At 37.5% G+C, this 19,339-nt stretch overlaps 1 protein-coding gene across 19 annotated transcripts in view; it reads left to right on the top strand.

Moving 5' to 3' along the window:
* The window catches only part of NEB (nebulin), a 181,156-nt gene that overhangs the window by 56,129 nt on the left and 105,688 nt on the right, over window positions 1-19,339 (top strand). For all 19 annotated transcript variants that reach the window (XM_084892858.1, XM_084892857.1, XM_084892856.1 and 16 more), the window contains exons 39-56: window positions 210-416; window positions 1,654-1,758; window positions 3,322-3,429; window positions 4,459-4,770; window positions 4,890-5,096; window positions 5,530-5,634; window positions 6,600-6,707; window positions 8,701-9,012; window positions 9,209-9,412; window positions 13,047-13,151; window positions 14,751-14,858; window positions 15,197-15,508; window positions 15,951-16,154; window positions 16,475-16,579; window positions 16,665-16,772; window positions 17,763-18,074; window positions 18,347-18,550; window positions 18,989-19,093. In XM_084892858.1, the coding sequence (XP_084748984.1) occupies window positions 210-416; window positions 1,654-1,758; window positions 3,322-3,429; window positions 4,459-4,770; window positions 4,890-5,096; window positions 5,530-5,634; window positions 6,600-6,707; window positions 8,701-9,012; window positions 9,209-9,412; window positions 13,047-13,151; window positions 14,751-14,858; window positions 15,197-15,508; window positions 15,951-16,154; window positions 16,475-16,579; window positions 16,665-16,772; window positions 17,763-18,074; window positions 18,347-18,550; window positions 18,989-19,093 (3,231 nt within the window). The remainder of the gene's footprint in view (window positions 1-209; window positions 417-1,653; window positions 1,759-3,321; window positions 3,430-4,458; window positions 4,771-4,889; window positions 5,097-5,529; window positions 5,635-6,599; window positions 6,708-8,700; window positions 9,013-9,208; window positions 9,413-13,046; window positions 13,152-14,750; window positions 14,859-15,196; window positions 15,509-15,950; window positions 16,155-16,474; window positions 16,580-16,664; window positions 16,773-17,762; window positions 18,075-18,346; window positions 18,551-18,988; window positions 19,094-19,339) is intronic.

The following is a 19,339-nucleotide window of genomic DNA, read 5'->3' as shown; positions in this document are numbered from 1 at the left end:
CTTTTTCTTCAGGAAGGCATTTAGAAAAACAAGTCACTAAAATATTACTGCTTATTTTTTAATTTCTCATGCAAGAAAATGTATATAAAAGATGAAGTTTAGGGATAAAAATAGTCGAAGTTCAATATACTTAGGGAATATCAAATACCCACATGTGGTTCCTGGAAGTTTTGGTTTCTTCTCCTCCTGGAACTTTTCCTCTTTTGCAGAATCAATACAAAGCCGACTTTGATGACTTCGTGAAAGGCGTTGGCTGGCTCCCTCTGGGCTCCCTGGAGGCTGAGAAAAACAAGAAAGCCATGGAGATCATCAGCGAAAAGAAGTACCGCCAACACCCGGACACTTTGAAGTATTCCACATTGATGGATTCAATGAACATGGTTTTGGCTCAGAATAATGCCAAAATTATGAATGAGGTAAGTCAATAACGTAGTGTTTCTTATCTGTATCAGAAAGAAGCCAGGCAAAGCTTATATTTAATCTTCAAATTTTCCTAACAGTGTTAGAACGTCATAATTAATGTTTACCTTGAAAGAGAGCCTGTATTTATTTTTTAAATATATATTTTATTGATTTTTTTACAGAGAGGAAGAGAAAGGGATAGAGAGTTAGAAACATTTATGAGAGAGAAACATTGGTCAGCTGCCTCCTGCACACCCCCCACTGGGGATATGCCCGCAACCAAGGTACATGTCCTTGACCGGAATCGAACCCGGGACCTTTCAGTCCACAGGCCGATGCTCTATCCACTGAGCCAAACCGGCTTCTGCAAGAGGGCTTGTAAAAAAACAAAACAAAACAAAACAAAACATTTAATTAATGCCCCCACCCAAATGTTCAGTGAACCGTTCTACCCTGTAATGCAAATCTTGAAAAGTGTCCCCCCTAGAAGTTCGAGAGTTTGAATCAGAAGGCTGACTGATAACAGCTGGGTTTTGCACCCCATCCTGCTGCCTATCTGCTTTGATGAGCTCAGAGCAGACTCCTAGATCACATGGCAATAGCAGTGTCCTAAGCCAGGACCTTCTCTGGGCAATCAGGAGAGCAATCTTTCTCCACCAGTAGCTCCTAGCTCTTGAGTGAGGCAGCAAAGTGTGCAGCAAGTGACAACCGGAGGCTGTCTGCCAGTAGCTGGGGCAACATGTTCTAAATCCACCACTAAGACCATGGTGCCATGACTAGTAGAAGACTGCAAACAACACATCAAACGCTGTCAGTAGAGAACCGGTTAAGTCAATTGGGTTACACCTCCTCATGGGATAGTAAGCTCTTTACATAAAGCAAGTTATTTTAAGAAGCTTAAAAGATCTCTAACCTATATTGTTAAGTAAAAAAGGCAAGATGTAGATCATTATGTATATGTGACCTCATTTATATTTAAAAAGGACTATATGTGGGCTTTAATATGCCTAGAAAATTTTAGAATGCATATGCAATCTGCAGTAAGAGAATAGGACATCCATCTTTTCTATCTTGTTGACAATGAGCACCTTTTTATTTAAGTTTTATAAAAATAAGATCTTGCTAATAAAAATACATAAAATTTTGATATTTATGTACAATGGTACGGATGTACTAAGCAAGGCTCCTTGTAAGATATTGACTTTGACTGGGTTTTCTTTGTTTGTTTGTTTGTTTGTTTTTACTCTCTAGCACCTCTACAAACAAGCATGGGAGGCTGACAAGACCAAGGTCCACATCATGCCCGACATCCCTCAGATTGTTTTGGCAAAGGCAAATGCAATTAACATGAGCGATGTAAGTGTCATTACCCCTGTTGTCATCTTTCTTTCCTGCCTGTTTGAAGCAGTAAAAATGAATTAATTAATATGCCTTAATTATAAGAGTAAATGTTTTGAAAGTAAGAGTGGGAATCTAAAAATGAGAATCTTTCTCTGTCTTGCTTTGCAAACTGTGGATGGGACTCAGGCCTAGCAATTGAACTTTGAAGGGCAGGTCCATTCTTTTATGGGGACAGGTCCTCCTTCTCAAACTAAGGTACTTGGCAAGAAGAGAAGCACTTGGGGGCCAGGAGAAGAGAAAAAGGAAGTGAGAGTCCTAGGACTTCGTTCTTAGAATCCATCCACCAAGCTTTTGAGATGGTTCTAAAGAAGGGGTCTGGAGAAAGTTAAATGGAAAGGGAAGATGCACATTTTGAAGAATTTGGGCAAGCCTCATAAGAAGAAATGTACAACACTTAATGTCAGAAAATGCATAGGTGACTTACTTCACTTCCTTTCTCATCCTAACCATTGTTGCTAGAAAATCCTCTAATTCCGCCAGGTTTTTCCTTTTCTTTCCTTTGTTTGAATTATCAATACATAGGGCTTTGAAATTGCTGACTTCTTCTTGGGTTGTAGAGTCCACAAAATTATATAAATAAAAATATCAACTGAAAAACAATGAAAAAAAATGTTAATGTAAGAATGTGGCTGCTTTGTAGTCATCCCTGGACTCTTACTGATAAAATGCATCAATAAGGATCTACTGGGCTTTCACTTTTTTTTTTCCTATCTAAATTTTTCCCCCTATTTTTTTCTTTATTGATTAAGGTATTACATATGTGTCCTTATCCCTCATTGCCCTCCCCTTCACATTTTTTTTTAAAAAGCATTTTTATAACTTAATAGAGATGGAGAAGTTTTACCTTTTCTGGTAGTTTCTTTTTTTCTTTTTTCTTTTTCTGGTAGGTTCTTGAAGATATGTATGAGCTTGTAATTGATTTTTTCCAAACACAGTTATGTTATTTGTGAGAACATTGAGCCATTGATTCACCAATGAAACATTCTGTTCAAAAATAAAAACAATGCTAGTTTGCTTTTTAAAAAATAAATCTACTCCCCTTCCATACCTCTGATTCTATTATATTCAATAGTTAATATTGTTCATCAAGGTTTTTTTAATTCCCTTGGTTTTTAGATTCACTTGTTGATAGTTACATATTTGTTGTTCATAATTTTTATCTTTATTTTCTTCCTTTTCTTAAAGAACCCCTTTCAGCAATTCATATAATTCTGGTTTGGCGGTGATGAACTCCTTTAGCTTTTTTTTATTTGTGACAATTCTCAGGGAAAAGGGAAGTGGGGGGTGTGGGAAGAGACTGAACATAAACTGTGTACCTATGGATGAGGACAATGGGGGCTGGGGAAAGGGCAGAGGGTGGGGTGGGAACCTGGTGGAGGGGGGGGGAAATGAGGAACTTTTGTAACAATATGAACAATAAAGATTTATTTAAAAAATAAATAAATAAATAAATAAATAAATAAACAAATCTAGACTTTCCTATTTATAAGAAAACCATTCTCTTGCCTATCTTTACAGAAACTCTACAAACTTTCCATGGAAGAGTCTAAAAAGAAAGGCTACGACCTCAGAACTGATGCCATTTCTATCAAAGCTGCCAAGGCCTCAAGAGATATTGCAAGTGATGTAAGTTTGAAGGAGAGCAGATACCTGGCTGGGGGGTGGGGGTGGGGGCGGTTTGGGGTTTTTAATCTACCAAAATAATAACAGCTCAGTTCTGGAAAAACTGAGTGGATAGAATATGGGGGGTGGGGATGTGCCTGCTAACAATAGCCTCATTCTATTCTGTGAATGCCTCTTAGTTTTGCTCTTTTGTTTTCTCTGATATTTCTGGAACAAGAAAAAAATCCCTAAGTCACCAAGGCTATAGCCTGTAGAAATCCAAAGGCTTGTACTGTTCTTGCCTCTTAGGATCTGTCTTCCTAACAAGATGTCTCATGAAGTGGTGCGCTGGGGGTGCTGATGACAACTGATTGTTAAATAATCGGGAATTGTGCAAAAACGGTTATTAAACTGTTGGTAGCTTGACATCAGCCACAGTGGGAGTATTTACATCACAGAAATTGACAAAGACATCAACTTAGGGTTTTTTCCCCCTGAGGAACTGGTGTGCCAGTACACACTGCCATAATATAAGTTTTGTGAAACTCAGTTCTTTCATTTGGTTGTTTGTCCAAGAAATCCACCCATAGTGAGTACTGAATGATTTGGGCATAGTGGGAGAAGCACAGTTCAGAGCACTCTTTCCTTCGCCACCCCCCAGTTATACTATCTCTTTCCTCTATCGCTGTTCTCCATCTCTCCTTTCCTCTCATTTGTTATACTCTCCTACCAACTGTAGACCTCTTTAATACTGACAGCAGAATATGTGTGGAAGTCAGTATGGTGTTTCATCATAAAATATGGCTTCTAATCCTTAGTGACCTTATAAGTCCCTCACCTCTGGCTCTCAGATTACTTATCCATAAAATGGGGGCAATAACTTAGCTATCTACCTGGTAAGGAAGGGTTGTACCAAGTTATACAAATACATGTGAAAAAATGTGTTTTGTGAACTGTAGAATTCTATACAAGTATTACTTGTTATGAAATACAGCATGCTGACCCTAGAACGATTTGAATTGCTCTGAATAAATGTTCAAATTTTCTTCACAGTATAAATATAAATATAACTATGAAAAGGAGAGGGGGAAAATGGTTGGTTTCCGCAGTCTTGAGGACGATCCCAAGTTAGTCCATTCCATGCAAGTGGCTAAGATGCAATCCGATCGGGAGTACAAGAAAAACTATGAGAAGACAAAGACCAGCTACCACACCCCTCCCAACATGCTCAGTGTCATGGCCGCCAAGGATGCCCAAGCCAACATCACCAACACCAACTACAAGCACCTGATCCACAAGTACATCCTCCTTCCAGATGCCATGCACATCCAGCTGAGCAAGAATATGAATCACATACAGAGTGACGTAAGGCTCTCTCCTTTCTGGGCAATGGATTGCTGACATGGGGAGGGATCACAGTCTTCTATGCCACGCTTTGCGCCTAAATTGGTAAGGTAAAGTAGGTCTGCCTCTTGTCTTTATAGAATGAATATAAGCAGGACTACAACGAATGGTACAAAGGGCTTGGCTGGAGTCCAGCTGGTTCCCTAGAAGTGGAGAAGGCCAAGAAAGCAACTGAGTATGCCAGTGATCAGAAATACCGCCAGCACCCTAGCACTTTCCAGTTTAAGAAGCTGACTGACTCCATGGACATGGTTCTTGCCAAACAGAACGCGCTTACCATGAACAAGGTAGACGAAACAGCCATCCTTCCACACAGTCCCGAGGGAGGCGGGGCCAGCAGCCTCTGGTTCCTGTTTGGGATGTTCGATTCTGGTTCACCACTGCTGAGCAGTGCAGGCAGTTCCAGAGCACGCCCCTACACCATTTTCTTCTGCTGCCTACCCCTTCTTTTTATTTCTCCTGCCCTTCTAATTAAGTTAGAAATTATTTTTAAAATTATTGCATCTTAAGTACTTTTTATTTATCATAGAAGAAAACATTTAAAAGGTTATGTTTTAAAATCTGAGTTTGGTTTTGGTGTCTTCTCTGAATTATGTGCTACTTTAGTTACTAAATTAATTTCATTTAATTCAAATACTCTGCTACATTTTTTTTTCTTTCTGGTTTGTTCTAAAAGTTATTCAAATTTCAAATGCCCCCCCCTTTTTTTTAACTTCTCAGCACTTATACACTGTTGATTGGAACAAAGATAAAACAAAGATTCATTTGATGCCCGATACACCGGATATTTTACAAGCCAAGCAGAATCAAGCAATATACAGTCAGGTAAAGTCTCTAAACATTGGGCTCAAAGTTAATTAAACTTATTAAGTGAAGTAATGGTAAGTAACTGATGTAAATAAATGCTAAAGCATGGGAAATGGATGACACAAACTGGCTAGCATAAAGATGTTGCAAAATGTGGGTAAAAGCAAGAGCTTCAGTTACGACTGTATGCTCCATGGAGGCAAGCGCTGTACCTGTTTTGCTTTTCTTGGTACTTACTGTGTTTGGCAGAGAGTAGGAAATCAGTAAATAATTATTGAAAGAAAATGTTGTATCAAACAGAACTGGTATGAGTTTTGGTCTTGCCATTTATAAGTTGTATAATATTAGATCAAAACCTTAGTTTCCTCATCCCTAAAACTGGGACCATCGAAGTGCCTATGACGTTGAATTACTGTGATAGCCAGTGAGAAATTCCACGTAAGGCTCTCAGCACGGTGCCTGGTACAGAGTGCTGGATGGCTTTCAGCTGTTTTTATTATTATCCAGTTTTCACACACATGCCTCCATTCAATGAATTTAATTCAGAAAGGTTAACTCATTTATTGCACCTTATAAAAGACATTTCATCACCTATTAGTTTTATCACTTAGATAATTAATATTTTGTCACCTGACTTTTTTTTTATTATTTTAACATTTTATTATTTCAAAATATGAGTACAAACCATGAGAAAGTTACCTGATATATCTGATCTATACCCATAAGTATGTGAACAGAAAACACCATACTCACTTATACTTGGAGAAGTGTGGTATCGGAGAGCCAAAAAAAACTGAAGCCAGACCATGTGATGCTTAGTCAAGGCCTTATAAAACAGCTTGTTTTGTTTTTATCCCTATCTTTAGAGAGAAAGTAGATAATGTTAGGTTTACCCAGATCTCTATTTATTCTCTAGGTAAATTTCAGGAATCTGTTGGGGTTTTAATATATGCTGAATATTAAATAATTTCTTTAATTTTCAGAAACTCTATAAACTTGGATGGGAAGAAGCTCTGAAGAAAGGCTATGATCTCCCAGTTGATGCAATTTCTGTACAACTGGCCAAATCTTCGAGAGACATTGCTAGTGATGTAAGTACTACTCTGACTTATATAAGGATATATTTTTATCATTAATGCTTCATTTTGTTAATCCCAAAAATTAATCACACAAAAATCAGAGGACCTTCGCTATAGAGAATAAATTACCAGAATTTCATAGGGAAGCACAGCCTCTTAATCTAAACCTTTAAAATCAGACAAAACAAGAAATTGGTTTGTAGAGAAAGATTTTCTAAAGAAAGAATCTAACAATAATTTCTAGGAATACAAAATAAGATTCTCCCTAGTTCAATTAACCTGTGGCACTCCAGAAGTGTTGGATACCTAATTAGATAATGTATTATTACCTGATTTCTGGCTCGAAGGTCAATACCTCATGAAAATGAATCAATAAGGTGAAGAAACTAGGAGCAATAATGGCAATAATGATGATTGTATGTTCCCCAGAACACAAACTCATTTTCATTTAATGTTATGTACTTCTCATAAGGTAAAGATAGTTTAGGGACTGAAGAAATGCATCAATAATTTTCTAACAATGCAACATTTGGTAGTACCTGTTTTCTTTCCATGTAAATCTATGGTTAGAAACTTGAAATCTTACCCCAAAATTAAATTAATTATAAGTGAACTTTGCCAACATTGTAGAAATTATATCTCCTTTCGGTTTCAAATGGTTTTGTATCTATAAAACTTAAGAAAATTAAAGCTATTTTTACAAATAGTTAATAAATTAAAACCTTAGAATTTAGAGTTAGAAGATAACTTAAAGTTCATTTAATCCAATCTACCCACTCAATGCCTTGCCTTCTCTCCATCTCTAACACGTGGCCATCCAGTCTGTGAATACTTGCAAAATATAAGAATTTTTGTGCCATTTCCTTATTGAATCATCTGGAATTGTTATTATACATTATTTTACATGGAACTTAACTATGTTACCCAAAAGCTCTATTTCTGTGTTCTAGAAACACCACAAAGTAGCTTATTTCCTCTGCTACATGATATCTCTTCAAACATTTGAAGTTTCTTACTTTATTCTCCTTTGATTTTAGTTTTATAATTCCTTCAATTTCCTGATTATTCTACTTGTGACTTACTCTGTTTTTTAAAAACTCCTATCAAAATAGAGTGCCTAAACCTTGGTGTTGTCTTCCTGTTACAGGAGGCCAGACAAGAGTAAATGAGCTCCTGACTTGCCTTTGTGTCTCTACAGAATCTGTGATGCTACTTTTTTATAAGCAGTTTTGTCAGATTGCCCACATAGAGCTTAGAATCAACTTGAACTTCTGATTATTTTTAATGTACATAACCATGAAGCTGGGTGTCGAGAGAGAGTAGAATCTACATCCATAAGGTGTAATATGCGCTTAACATCTAGTATTATATAAACACTGCTATTATCTCTCTTATCATTGTTGTTATCCTTATCTGGTACTAATGCAATTTTCCCAATTGAATCTAAATACTGGATTTCACTTATACTTTCTTAATTTTATGTAGTTCATTTTGATCCACATTGGCAATATGGTGAGGTCATGTAGAATTTATTTTTCTAATCTAACATATTTAGTTGTCTTTAGCCATATGTGCATTAAGAAATGGATTCTGAACAGGACAAATTTATATTACATAACCATACGATGAGTCACTAAAAGTCCTGGTGCTTAATTAACCTAGACTATTAGGTCATTTATCAAGTCATGAATCTTCCTAAATTTTGCCATTCAGCCCATACTATCCCATTATTCCAAAAGGATATCCTAAGTGCTTTATCAAACACTACCCTAAAGTCAGCATACACAATGTATTGGAATTAATTTCTCACTGCGACCTCTCTGGGTATTCAATTACATTACATTTCTTTGAAAGTCTCTGCTTAAGTTTTTATACTTCTTACTACGGTACCTTAATATAGGCATAACTTCTCTCACTTCAGTTTTCTAAAACAAACATACAACCAAAGCAAACTGAACCTGACCTCTGTTTATGTGACTAAAGGGACTGTTCCCTCTCATTTCAGTTTAAATATAAACAAGGCTACCGCAAGCAACTCGGCCACCATATTGGATTCCGGAGTCTGCAAGATGATCCAAAGCTTGTGCTGTCCATGAATGTAGCCAAAATGCAGAGTGACAGGGAGTACAAAAAGGACTTTGAGAAGTGGAAGACCAAGTACACCAGCCCAGTGGACATGCTGGGGGTGGTGCTGGCCAAAAAGTGCCAGGCCTTGGTCAGCGACGTGGACTACAAGAACTACCTGCACCAGTGGACGTGCCTGCCCGACCAGAATGATGTCATCCAAGCTAAAAAAGTTTATGAAATACAGAGTGAGGTCAGCTTCTTTTAAATCTAATCATTTATAGATGACTTCCTATCTCAAAGGAGAGGCCATTCAGTTGCAGAGAAACAGAAACTAGAAAGAGGCATTATTACTGAAAATCTAAAACAGATCTGCTTGTGAATGCATAGACTTGAGTCAAGGGCCTAGAGGAGGATGGGATTTTGAGGCTTGCTTTGTTTTTTCACAGAATCTGTATAAGTCTGACCTGGAGTGGCTGAGAGGCATAGGATGGAGTCCCCTGGGTTCTTTGGAGGCAGAAAAGAACAAGCGGGCCTCAGAAATCATCAGTGAGAAGAAGTATCGCCAGCCTGCAGACAAAAACAAGTTCACCAGCATTCCTGATGCCATGGATATAGTTCTGGCAAAGGCCAATGCCAAAAATAGGAGTGATGTGAGTATGATTCTTTGGAAATAAATGGAATAACTTATAGTGCCTGATACTTGGTAGGTGTTCAATATAACAGCAGCACATCACACAGATAGCACAACACAGCATAATGTTTTATATTTAGTTGCTTAATTTGAATTATCCCCACACTGGATCGTGTAAAAATTGGTATCAATTTTTGTGCCCCAAAGTTTGTTTGTTCATTTATTCAAAATGTAATGAGAAAACTACAAAACATACTTTTTTTTCTTTGAAACTTGAGTGCATTTAAACCCCAGATTTTACTGTCATGTGCTATTATTGGGGTATAGTCTATAAGAGAGATAGCCTCAATACCTCACACAACAGATACAATGGAAATGTTCTAAAGAGTTTATTTTCTTCCTGATAATTATAATGCATTTTGTTTAGCTGAATCATACATAAAAATTATATATATATATATATATATATATATATATATATATATATATATTCCATCTTTAACTTCCTTCTCTAGCACTGACACCAGTAGCTGGCACATACTAGGTGCTCAATAAATATTTAGTGAATAAAATAAAGGAAAGATAGCAGTATAGAGTAATTCTAAAATATAACCCTGTGCCGAAACCGGTTTGACTCAGTGGTAGAGCGTCAGTCTGCGGACTGAAAGGTCCCAGGTTCGATTTTGGTCAAGGGCATGTACATTGGTTGCGGGCACATCCCCGGTAAGGAGTGTGCAAGAGGCAGCTGGTCGATGTTTCTCTCTCATCGACGTTTCTAGCTCTCTATCCCTCTCTCCTCCTCTGTAAAAAATCAATAAAATATATTAAAAAATAATAAATAAAATAAAATAAAATATAACTCGGAAAATTATGATCAGTTGAATTACGTGCACTGAGATTCTGGAACTGGTAAGAAATCTTAAATTAATACATAATAATAACCATTTGGGTCATAGAAGAATCTAAATATATATATAATATGTCATATATTTTACATGTCAGACATCTTAGTTTTCAAATAATATATATAAGCTCATAATCAGCTTATAGAAAACATTTGATAAACTGTAGCTCCCCTCTTCCTATTCTACCTCTCACAGATCTCTTGCAATTTTGGTATCCAAAATTTATAGTAAATGCTGACATGTCAGCCTTATCGTGAATGTTCATGCTTTTTTATGATAGAAATTTTAATCGAACTATCTGGCTCATAAAGCAACAAAGTTATGGAAAATAACAAGTTTCTTTTTTCTCCATGAAACAGGCCTGTTTACAAAGCTCTGAGCTAATAAGGTGGCCAAGAGAAAAACCCTGGGTCATGGAATTTATCAACATCTATGCCTCAGGACATGCTTGTCAACAGTGTGCCCTGGTCACAGAAATGCTGAGATATTACTCCCCTCAGATCTCAGGAGAGGGGCCCTGCTGTCTCTCCTTTTGAATAGACCAATACCTCTACCTCAGAATAAAGATGTATTAGTTATTTTCTCCATTTTCCATGGAGTAAAAGTGACACATGCCATTAAACATTCTGCCCAACTTAAAGGTTCTCAACCAGGGGCAGTTTTGTCACACAGGGGCATTTGGCAGCACCTAAAGACCTTTTTGGTTGTGACAATTTGAGGGTGGCATGCTACTGGCATCTAGTGGATAGAAGACAGATACGCTGCAAACATCTCAGAATGTATAGGACAGCCCCTTCTCGGACACACCCCTAACAAAGAATCTCCCAGGACACAGCACTCATAGTGCAGGTTGAGAAACTCTGATTTTAATCAGAAAGGTTAGGACAGAACCAGGAAAAATGCATATGGGAATTCACAGGCTTGCTTGGTTTTTGCCCTGAAGGTCTTAATTAGCTTCTCTGGGTTATATGGACTGGAGTAAGCATGCCTCAAAGGGAAATTCCTGTGTTCAAGGAATCAATGATACTTTCAAATTTTTTATATTGAAATAATTTCACGCATACATAAAAGTTGCAAAAATAGTATAAATAATTTTACAAATGCTTTTTTTTTTTGCTTTCTAACTTTTCTCTTTCTTTCAAAACTTAACCATGCCATGCCACTCTATAACTAAATACTTCATTGTGTATTTCCTGAAAAAAAGAACATTCAAAAGAACATAACCACAGTGCAATGATCCAAATCAGGAAATTAATGTTAAAACAATACTAGTCGACAGAATTTATTCAATCTTACCACTAATGTTCGTTAGACAAAATTTTTAAAATTTTCTGATCCAATATCCACGTATTGAATTCACTTGTCATGTCTTTAGTCTTCTTGAAGGTGAACTTGTTCCTCACTATTTTTTTTTTTTTTGCAAGTCCTTGATATCTGAGAAGAGCACAAACCAGTTATTTTATAGAATCACCCTTAATTTGGGTTTAGATTAGATCCAAGTTTTGTATTTTTATAGGATAACACATGTTGTATCCTCTTCTGTACATTATATCAGGAGATACATGGCATCAATTTATCCCTTTACTGATATTTAAACTTTGATCACTTGTTTAAAATGGTATCTCCAAGTTTCTTCACTGTTATTACTGTTTTATACTTTGTAATTTATGAGTATGTAGAAAGATTCTCTGACAATGTTAACGTCTTAGTTTTAGTATATCAGTAAGATTTTTGTTTGGATCCCTTTATCTTCTCTGAAGAAAGACATAGAGATGTCTTTCTTTTTACATCTTTTTACATCTCTGGGATGTAAAAAGTTTTTTTATAAGTTCTCATATAAAATGTTTTTGGGAATCCTGCCCCCCCCCAAATAATTATGGGGTATGACAATACTAATAAAATGGTAATATGCTAATTAGACCAGACATCTTCCAGACAAAGCCACAGTGGCAGGGTCCAAGGCAGAGGAGGTAAGGGGCGATTAGGCCGGCAGGGGAGCAGTTAGGGGGCAATCAGGTTGGCAGGGGAGCAGTTTGAGGGTGATTAGGCTGGCAAGCGAGAGCAGTTAGGGGCTATCAGGCAGGTAGGGGAGCAGTTAGGGGCATCAGGCATGCAGACAAAGTGGTTAGGGGCGATCAGGCAGGCAGGCAGGTGAGCAGTTAGGATCCGTGGTCCCGGATTGCTAGAGGGATGTTCAACGGCAGGATTGGGCCTAAATCAGCAGCCAGACATCCCTCGAGGGGTCCTGGATTGGAGACGGTGCAGGCCAGACTGAGGGACCCCCCAACTCCCCTCCCATGCACGAATTTTATGCACCAGGCCTCTAGTAAATAATAAACCACAGAGGAAATGAGACTCATAATTTCTAGACACACCAGGACTATGTCATCTTTTGAGAAAGCAAGGCCAGTCTTCCAATGAAACACTAAGGGAAACTTTTACAGTCTGACAGATGGGGAATTGCTGCTCCATTTGATGATCTTAGCAAAGGCTCCCATTACTTGGGTTGACTTCTTATAGGCAGGATTATCTGTAACTTCAAAAAAGGTAACCCATAATCTCTCTTTTGAAAGGCAATTATGTCCCAGATAAATCAAGAAATACTGGAGCTGTTTTCTGCGTATGCTATCTGCTTATGCTATAAGTCATAAGGCTTAATTCAGATGAATTCAGTAATCCTGTTTGAAGTTAACTATGTCATTCACTAATCTAACAACACCACTGAAAAACTCTTATTTCTCCTTTTAGAGACTTTATAGAGAAGCTTGGGACAAGGACAAGACTCAAGTCCACATCATGCCGGATACACCTGACATTATTCTGGCTAAAGCAAACTTAATCAACACAAGTGATGTGAGTTTCCAATTCAGCATGTGTTTTCAGAAAGTTCATTTTAATTGGTTCTAAGGCAGTAAATTTACGTGGAAGTTATTTAGAATGCCTGAATTATTTTCATTAATGAACTATATGTAACTTAGATTCCTCATTTAGTAGCTTTTAGCTTGAATATCAACATAATTGGTACTCCCTATCCCAGGCAGAGTGGGAATGTGTGCCATCTGTTCTTTGTAGTCCATCATTACATATATGGTCATAATGTAATGGGTTATATCATTCTTCCCACATCGATAGGAGCTCCTTGGGGGCAGAGACAATTACTATTGGATCTGCAGTGCTTCACTAGTATATTGCCTGACACACACAAAATTCAATGAAATTTCAAATGAATGAGCATAAAAAAACTCATGCAGGACAATTTCATTTTTATTTTTATTGTCAACATGGCATAACTTTCTGAATTTTTTAGACATAAAAAATAAATATGTTAAAGACAAATTCTAAAGTCTAATAGAAAGACTTTAATATGAAGCAATGTACAGTATTAAATAAATGCCTCAAAAAGAAAACTATCTTTATACATAAAAGCCTAAGTGACCGGCTGACAGGCAATAGCTCTGATGCACACTGGCCAAAGAGCAGATGCTCAATGCAGAAGCAGAAACCACAGGCATGGAATCATGGAACAGAATGATGAACCTCAGAGGGAAGGGGGGAGGGAAGGACAGGAAGAGATTAACCAAAGAGCTTATATGCATACTGGAGGCCCAGTGCACAGATTCGTGCATCAGTGGGGTCCCTTGGTCTGGCCTGCACCCTCTCATAATCCGGGACCCCTTGGGGGATGTTGGAGAGCACATTTCAGCCCGATCAACACAGGCCAGGCCGAGGGACCCACCAGTGCAGAAGTCCATGCATGAGGCCTCCAGTATATACATAGACACAAATCCAAGATCAATGGGCATTTTAAACAATCTGGATAAAGTGCATTAAATGGCATTCTCAATTATGTAAGAGAATTGAAGAAACACATCATTTCACGTAAGCTTTTCAAATTCAATATTTAAAGTTCCCTCAAAAGCTCTTACATTAAAAAATTATGAAGGACTTCATTTCATACCTACAGATGTAATCCTACGATGGATGATCTTATACTGTGAAATAGATGCTACTAGTATATTCCAGTGCTATAGCTACACAGAAGAGACAACTCACTAGGCATGATTTTTGCCCCGCTAGAGGAGTTAGATGAAAAGGCATTAAGTGACTTTCTCATATATTGCTCTTTTCTAACAAAAACTTCTAATGAAACACTTTAAGTTAATTGGAAAACAGCACCTAAGTGGTCTTTAATTTCATTTCTCTATCAATTTACTTCTGCATCATTCTCATAAGCGTTTGAAAGGAGCTGACATTTGATTTTGTTGATCTAGGTAATTGAAGAGCTTTGAAGTTTAAAACAGCATCATTAGCAATCCATGGGCATAATTTCCCATTGCATTTGAGTATTCTAGAGCACAGATACTATTCCCATGGACTCTTCAAAGATTTAGCAGCTTGGATTCATTAGGCTTCCATTGTTCATTTACCAAAGTGACCTTCATCTTTTGACAGAAACTCTACCGAATGGGTTATGAGGAGCTGAAGAAAAAAGGCTACGATCTGCCCCTTGATGCCATATCAGTCAAAGCAGCAAAAGCATCCCGAGAAATTGCCAGTGAAGTAAGACTTTATCCTAATTATATTGATTTGATTGTAGTGTGCCATTTCGAAGCAGTCTCAACTTCAATTTAAATTGAACAAAATCTTTCAACGAGTAACCAATTAAAACAGAGTGAAATGACTCGAGATGCAGTGTGGGATGAAGATAGCTCAAGGATTTATTTATTATGCATGAAGTTTGAACTAGATTTAGCCTTTAATCTTTCCTATCAAAAGAACGAGTATCTGTGGCTCTTTAGGCTTAGTGAAATATTTGGAGTTAATGTGCTTTGTAATTTGCCACAAAGGTGGCAATATAAGTTAATCTCTAAAAAGATGACACATTTTTCCCCCTTTAGTACAAGTACAAGGAAGGCTTTCGCAAGCAGCTGGGCCACCACATTGGAGCCCGGGACATCAAGGACGACCCCAAGATGATGTGGTCCATGCATGTGGCCAAGATCCAGAGCGACAGGGAGTACAAGAAGGACTTTGAGAAGTCGAAGACCAGGTTCAGCAGCCCCGTGGACATGCTGGGGGTGGTGCTGGCCAAGAAGTGCCAGACCTTGGTCAGCGACGTGGACTACAAGAACTACCTGCACCAGTGGACATGCCTGCCCGACCAGAATGACGTCATCCATGCTCGGCAGGCCTATGATATCCAGAGCGACGTGAGTCTAAGATTTTGCTTCGCTAACAAAACACCACATATGCTTTCCTAAGTATCAAGTTCCCCCAAAGTGAAGGGAGTTGAGTTTATACAACTTCCCTGGACTAATGCCTACACTCTATCCAGGCACCCAAATATTATCTTTCTTATCAAAGAAAGAGCCATCAAAGTCTCAATTGTTTTGGTAGAAGCCTCTACATTGTTGACCCAGAAGAATTGGATCTTTCTATATATGCTGCTGTTTAAAATGGTTTTCAAAATATTGCTTCAAATTTGAATATTTTGTTGACTCACAAGACGTACCAAAAAATTTTTAATTTACCATGAATTCAAGCATTGAAATGTATACTATACTATACTATACTATACTATACTATACTATACTATACTATACTTTTAGGGGCATATTATTATGTTTAGTGATTTGTCACTTACAATTTCAGAATTTGTACAAAGCCGACCTTCAGTGGCTAAAAGGCATTGGCTGGTTACCTAGTGGTTCTCTTGAGGATGAGAAGAACAAGAGAGCTATGCAGATTTTGAGTGAGCATGTTTACCGTCAACACCCAGATAAATTCAAGTTTACCAGCCTGATGGACTCCATGCCGATGGTTTTGGCAAAAAACAATGCTATTACTATGAACCATGTAAGTTTTTTTTCATTGGGAGGAGTATTAATTTTGTGTGTGTGTGTGTGTGTGTGTGTGTGTGTGTGTGTGCGTGCATGTGTGAATGTAAACACTGAAATCTGTTTCTATAAAAGAAATATATTCAATTATTTGCTTTGTATTAAAGTGTGTTTTTTAAGTGAGTGTTATGCTTTTGCTGACATGAGACATCTGGACCTGAAGGTGTCACAAATACCAGCTCACAGAGCAGATTCTCTGTTCTCTGGTGAACCAGATTAGTTGTATGTATCTATTCATTACTGGTTTGCAATAGTCCTGTCTTTTTTTGTTTGTTTTAGCGCCTCTATACCGACGCTTGGGATAAAGATAAAACCAGTGTCCACATTATGCCAGACACCCCTGAAGTTTTACTAGCTAAGCAGAATAAAATAAATTACAGTGAGGTAAGCACTATAATTATGTGCATGATGCATTTTCCTTGCACTGCAATTTATAAATCAAACTTATGATTATTTATTTCTATTTCAGAAACTATATAAACTTGGCCTAGAGGAAGCCAAGAAGAAAGGCTATGATATGCGACTAGATGCTATTCCCATCAGGGCGGCCAAGGCCTCCAGAGACATTGCAAGTGAAGTAAGTGCACCTGGAAAGTTCTCCGCCTTAGCTTTGGCTGAAAGGTTTCTTTTCCCCCCCCTGAATACATGGAAGAGCAATTCATCTATGAGGTTAACGTTCTTGCTAACAGTCTTTTTCTCAGTAAATAGTTTAAAATAATGGTAATGAAATTCTTGACACAAAGGCTAATTCCTCGTTATGACTGAGTTCATGGAAACATACATTTCAAAATATTGTCTATTTCCTGCTGAATAAAAGCATTGGGTATTTGACTATAGTTCAGACATCTTTTTGGCTTTTCCACATGATGTGTTCTTATATATAGCCACACTTACTGTAGGATTCCTTCAACACATACCCCATGCCCTATGAACCTGTGAACATATAAGGGCTGAATAAATGGGACACATTATTTTATTCAAAGTCCAGCCATTCATATGGACCATATGTTTGGCTCTGCATCTAGTGGTTGACCATAGATATTTATTTTCTTTAAAACATAAATTTGCTCAAAATATTTTTTATTTCCAAACATGAGAAGTAACTATCAGAACTCAATACAAGTGTTCAACAATCACAGAAGGGTTAAAAGTATTAATATGTACCAGTATAATGTCTATTACCATTAAAATTCATATTTATAGAGAATATTTAATGACAAAGAGAAATCCTTATATGATAATTGAAAAAGCAAGCACAAATCCATGTATAGTATGATTCCTATTTTAATCATATTCTCTCTCTCTCTCTTTCTCTCTCTCTCTCTCTCTCTCACCACAAAAAGCAGTATTTTTCATTGGTTATCACAGAATGGCAGAATAATGTCTTCGTTTTTATTTTATTTTTATAATATAAATATATATTCTTTACTTTCCAAATGGTTTACAAGATGCATATTTATGTAGTTAGGTCAAATCATTATCTTTTAAAGAACAGAAAAATGTGTCCTTAGTAATTGTTTTTCCTTAAGTTAAAGTAGGTGACTATCAGCATTTTTTCTTCTTCTAGTTCAAGTACAAAGAAGGCTATCGTAAGCAGCTCGGCCACCACATTGGAGCCCGGAACATCAAGGACGACCCCAAGATGATGTGGTCCATGCATGTGGCCAAGATCCAGAGCGACAGGGAGTACAAGAAGGACTTTGAGAAGTCGAAGACCAGGTTCAGCAGCCCCGTGGACATGCTGGGGGTGGTGCTGGCCAAGAAGTGCCAGACCTTGGTCAGCGACGTGGACTACAAGAACTACCTGCACCAGTGGACGTGCCTGCCCGACCAGAATGACGTCATCCATGCTCGGCAGGCCTACGATATCCAGAGCGATGTGAGTACCTGAACATCATAAAGACATGTGAAGCTGGGAAATCAGTGAACTCATACTCCTTGGAGAAGGTAGCAATAGGTGGCACCAAATTCACTAGCCCTGCAAAGGGGGGAATAGCATCTCTTTTCCCTTGTGTTAATTGTTTAACCCTCCAGACCAAAAAGAAATATTGTCCACTATGTTTTCAAGAATGCTCTTACTTTTTTTCATATGCTTTAGAAGATGAAAACTTTTTCCCAATAAAGATAAACATTTATTGACTATGTCCACAGAATATGTACAAGTCAGATCTTCAGTGGATGAGAGGCATCGGCTGGGTTCCCATTGGCTCTTTGGATGTGGAAAAGTGCAAAAGGGCAACTGAAATTTTGAGTGATAAAATCTATCGCCAGCATCCAGACCAGTTTAGATTTACCAGTGTGACTGATTCTCTGGAACAAGTGTTGGCCAAGAACAACGCCATCACCATGAACAAGGTGAGGCTTCAAAATTCAGGGAATCAAGGTAGGACTTCTAGAGCTGGATTAAAGAAAAAGAAGCATAGTCAAGGAAAGAAAGAAAGAGAGCACTGAGCAACAAAAGATATCTACCTAAAATATCAATCTGATATGTTATTTTTAACACTTTAGTAATTGTGTTATGGTTTTTTATAAAATGGCATAGCTTTATGGAAATCATCTTTGCATAAAAGATACTCTCAATTTCTTTTTGTTAAATTGTATTTCATATTATTAGAAATATCTATTTTACTATGAGCTGATTACTTCACTTGAGAAATATATATATAAAATACATAATATAAAAAATGCATAGCCTTTCGTTTAATTTGTTTATAAAGTTTTTATGGTCCTGAAATTCCTACTAATTATATACTGAGTTTTCCTCTTGATGACATTAAGTATTTTCTCTGATAGCGTTTATACACAGAAGCCTGGGACAAAGACAAAACCCAGATCCACATCATGCCGGACACCCCAGAAATTACATTGGCAAGAATGAACAAAATCAACTACAGTGAGGTGGGAGCAGATGCTAATTCCATAACATTTGCATGCTGTTTCTTGCTTCAATTCATCTATTCCTTGGGGATGTAATACTAAAGGGCAACTTTATAAAGGATCTCTTTTTGCTCCCTGTGAAGAACAACTCTTGCATTTCTCAGTCACCATCATAAACATCAAACATCCTAACACAGATTACGTTTTAGGAAGTACAAATTATAAGAACTAATGATTTCAGCAATAACTATAAGATTAAATTAGACC

Source organism: Pipistrellus hanaki (genome assembly GCF_964339955.1).
Source record: "Pipistrellus hanaki genome assembly, chromosome: 8".
Lineage (NCBI taxonomy): Eukaryota > Metazoa > Chordata > Mammalia > Chiroptera > Vespertilionidae > Pipistrellus > Pipistrellus hanaki.
This window is presented reverse-complemented; position numbering and strand designations above follow the sequence as displayed.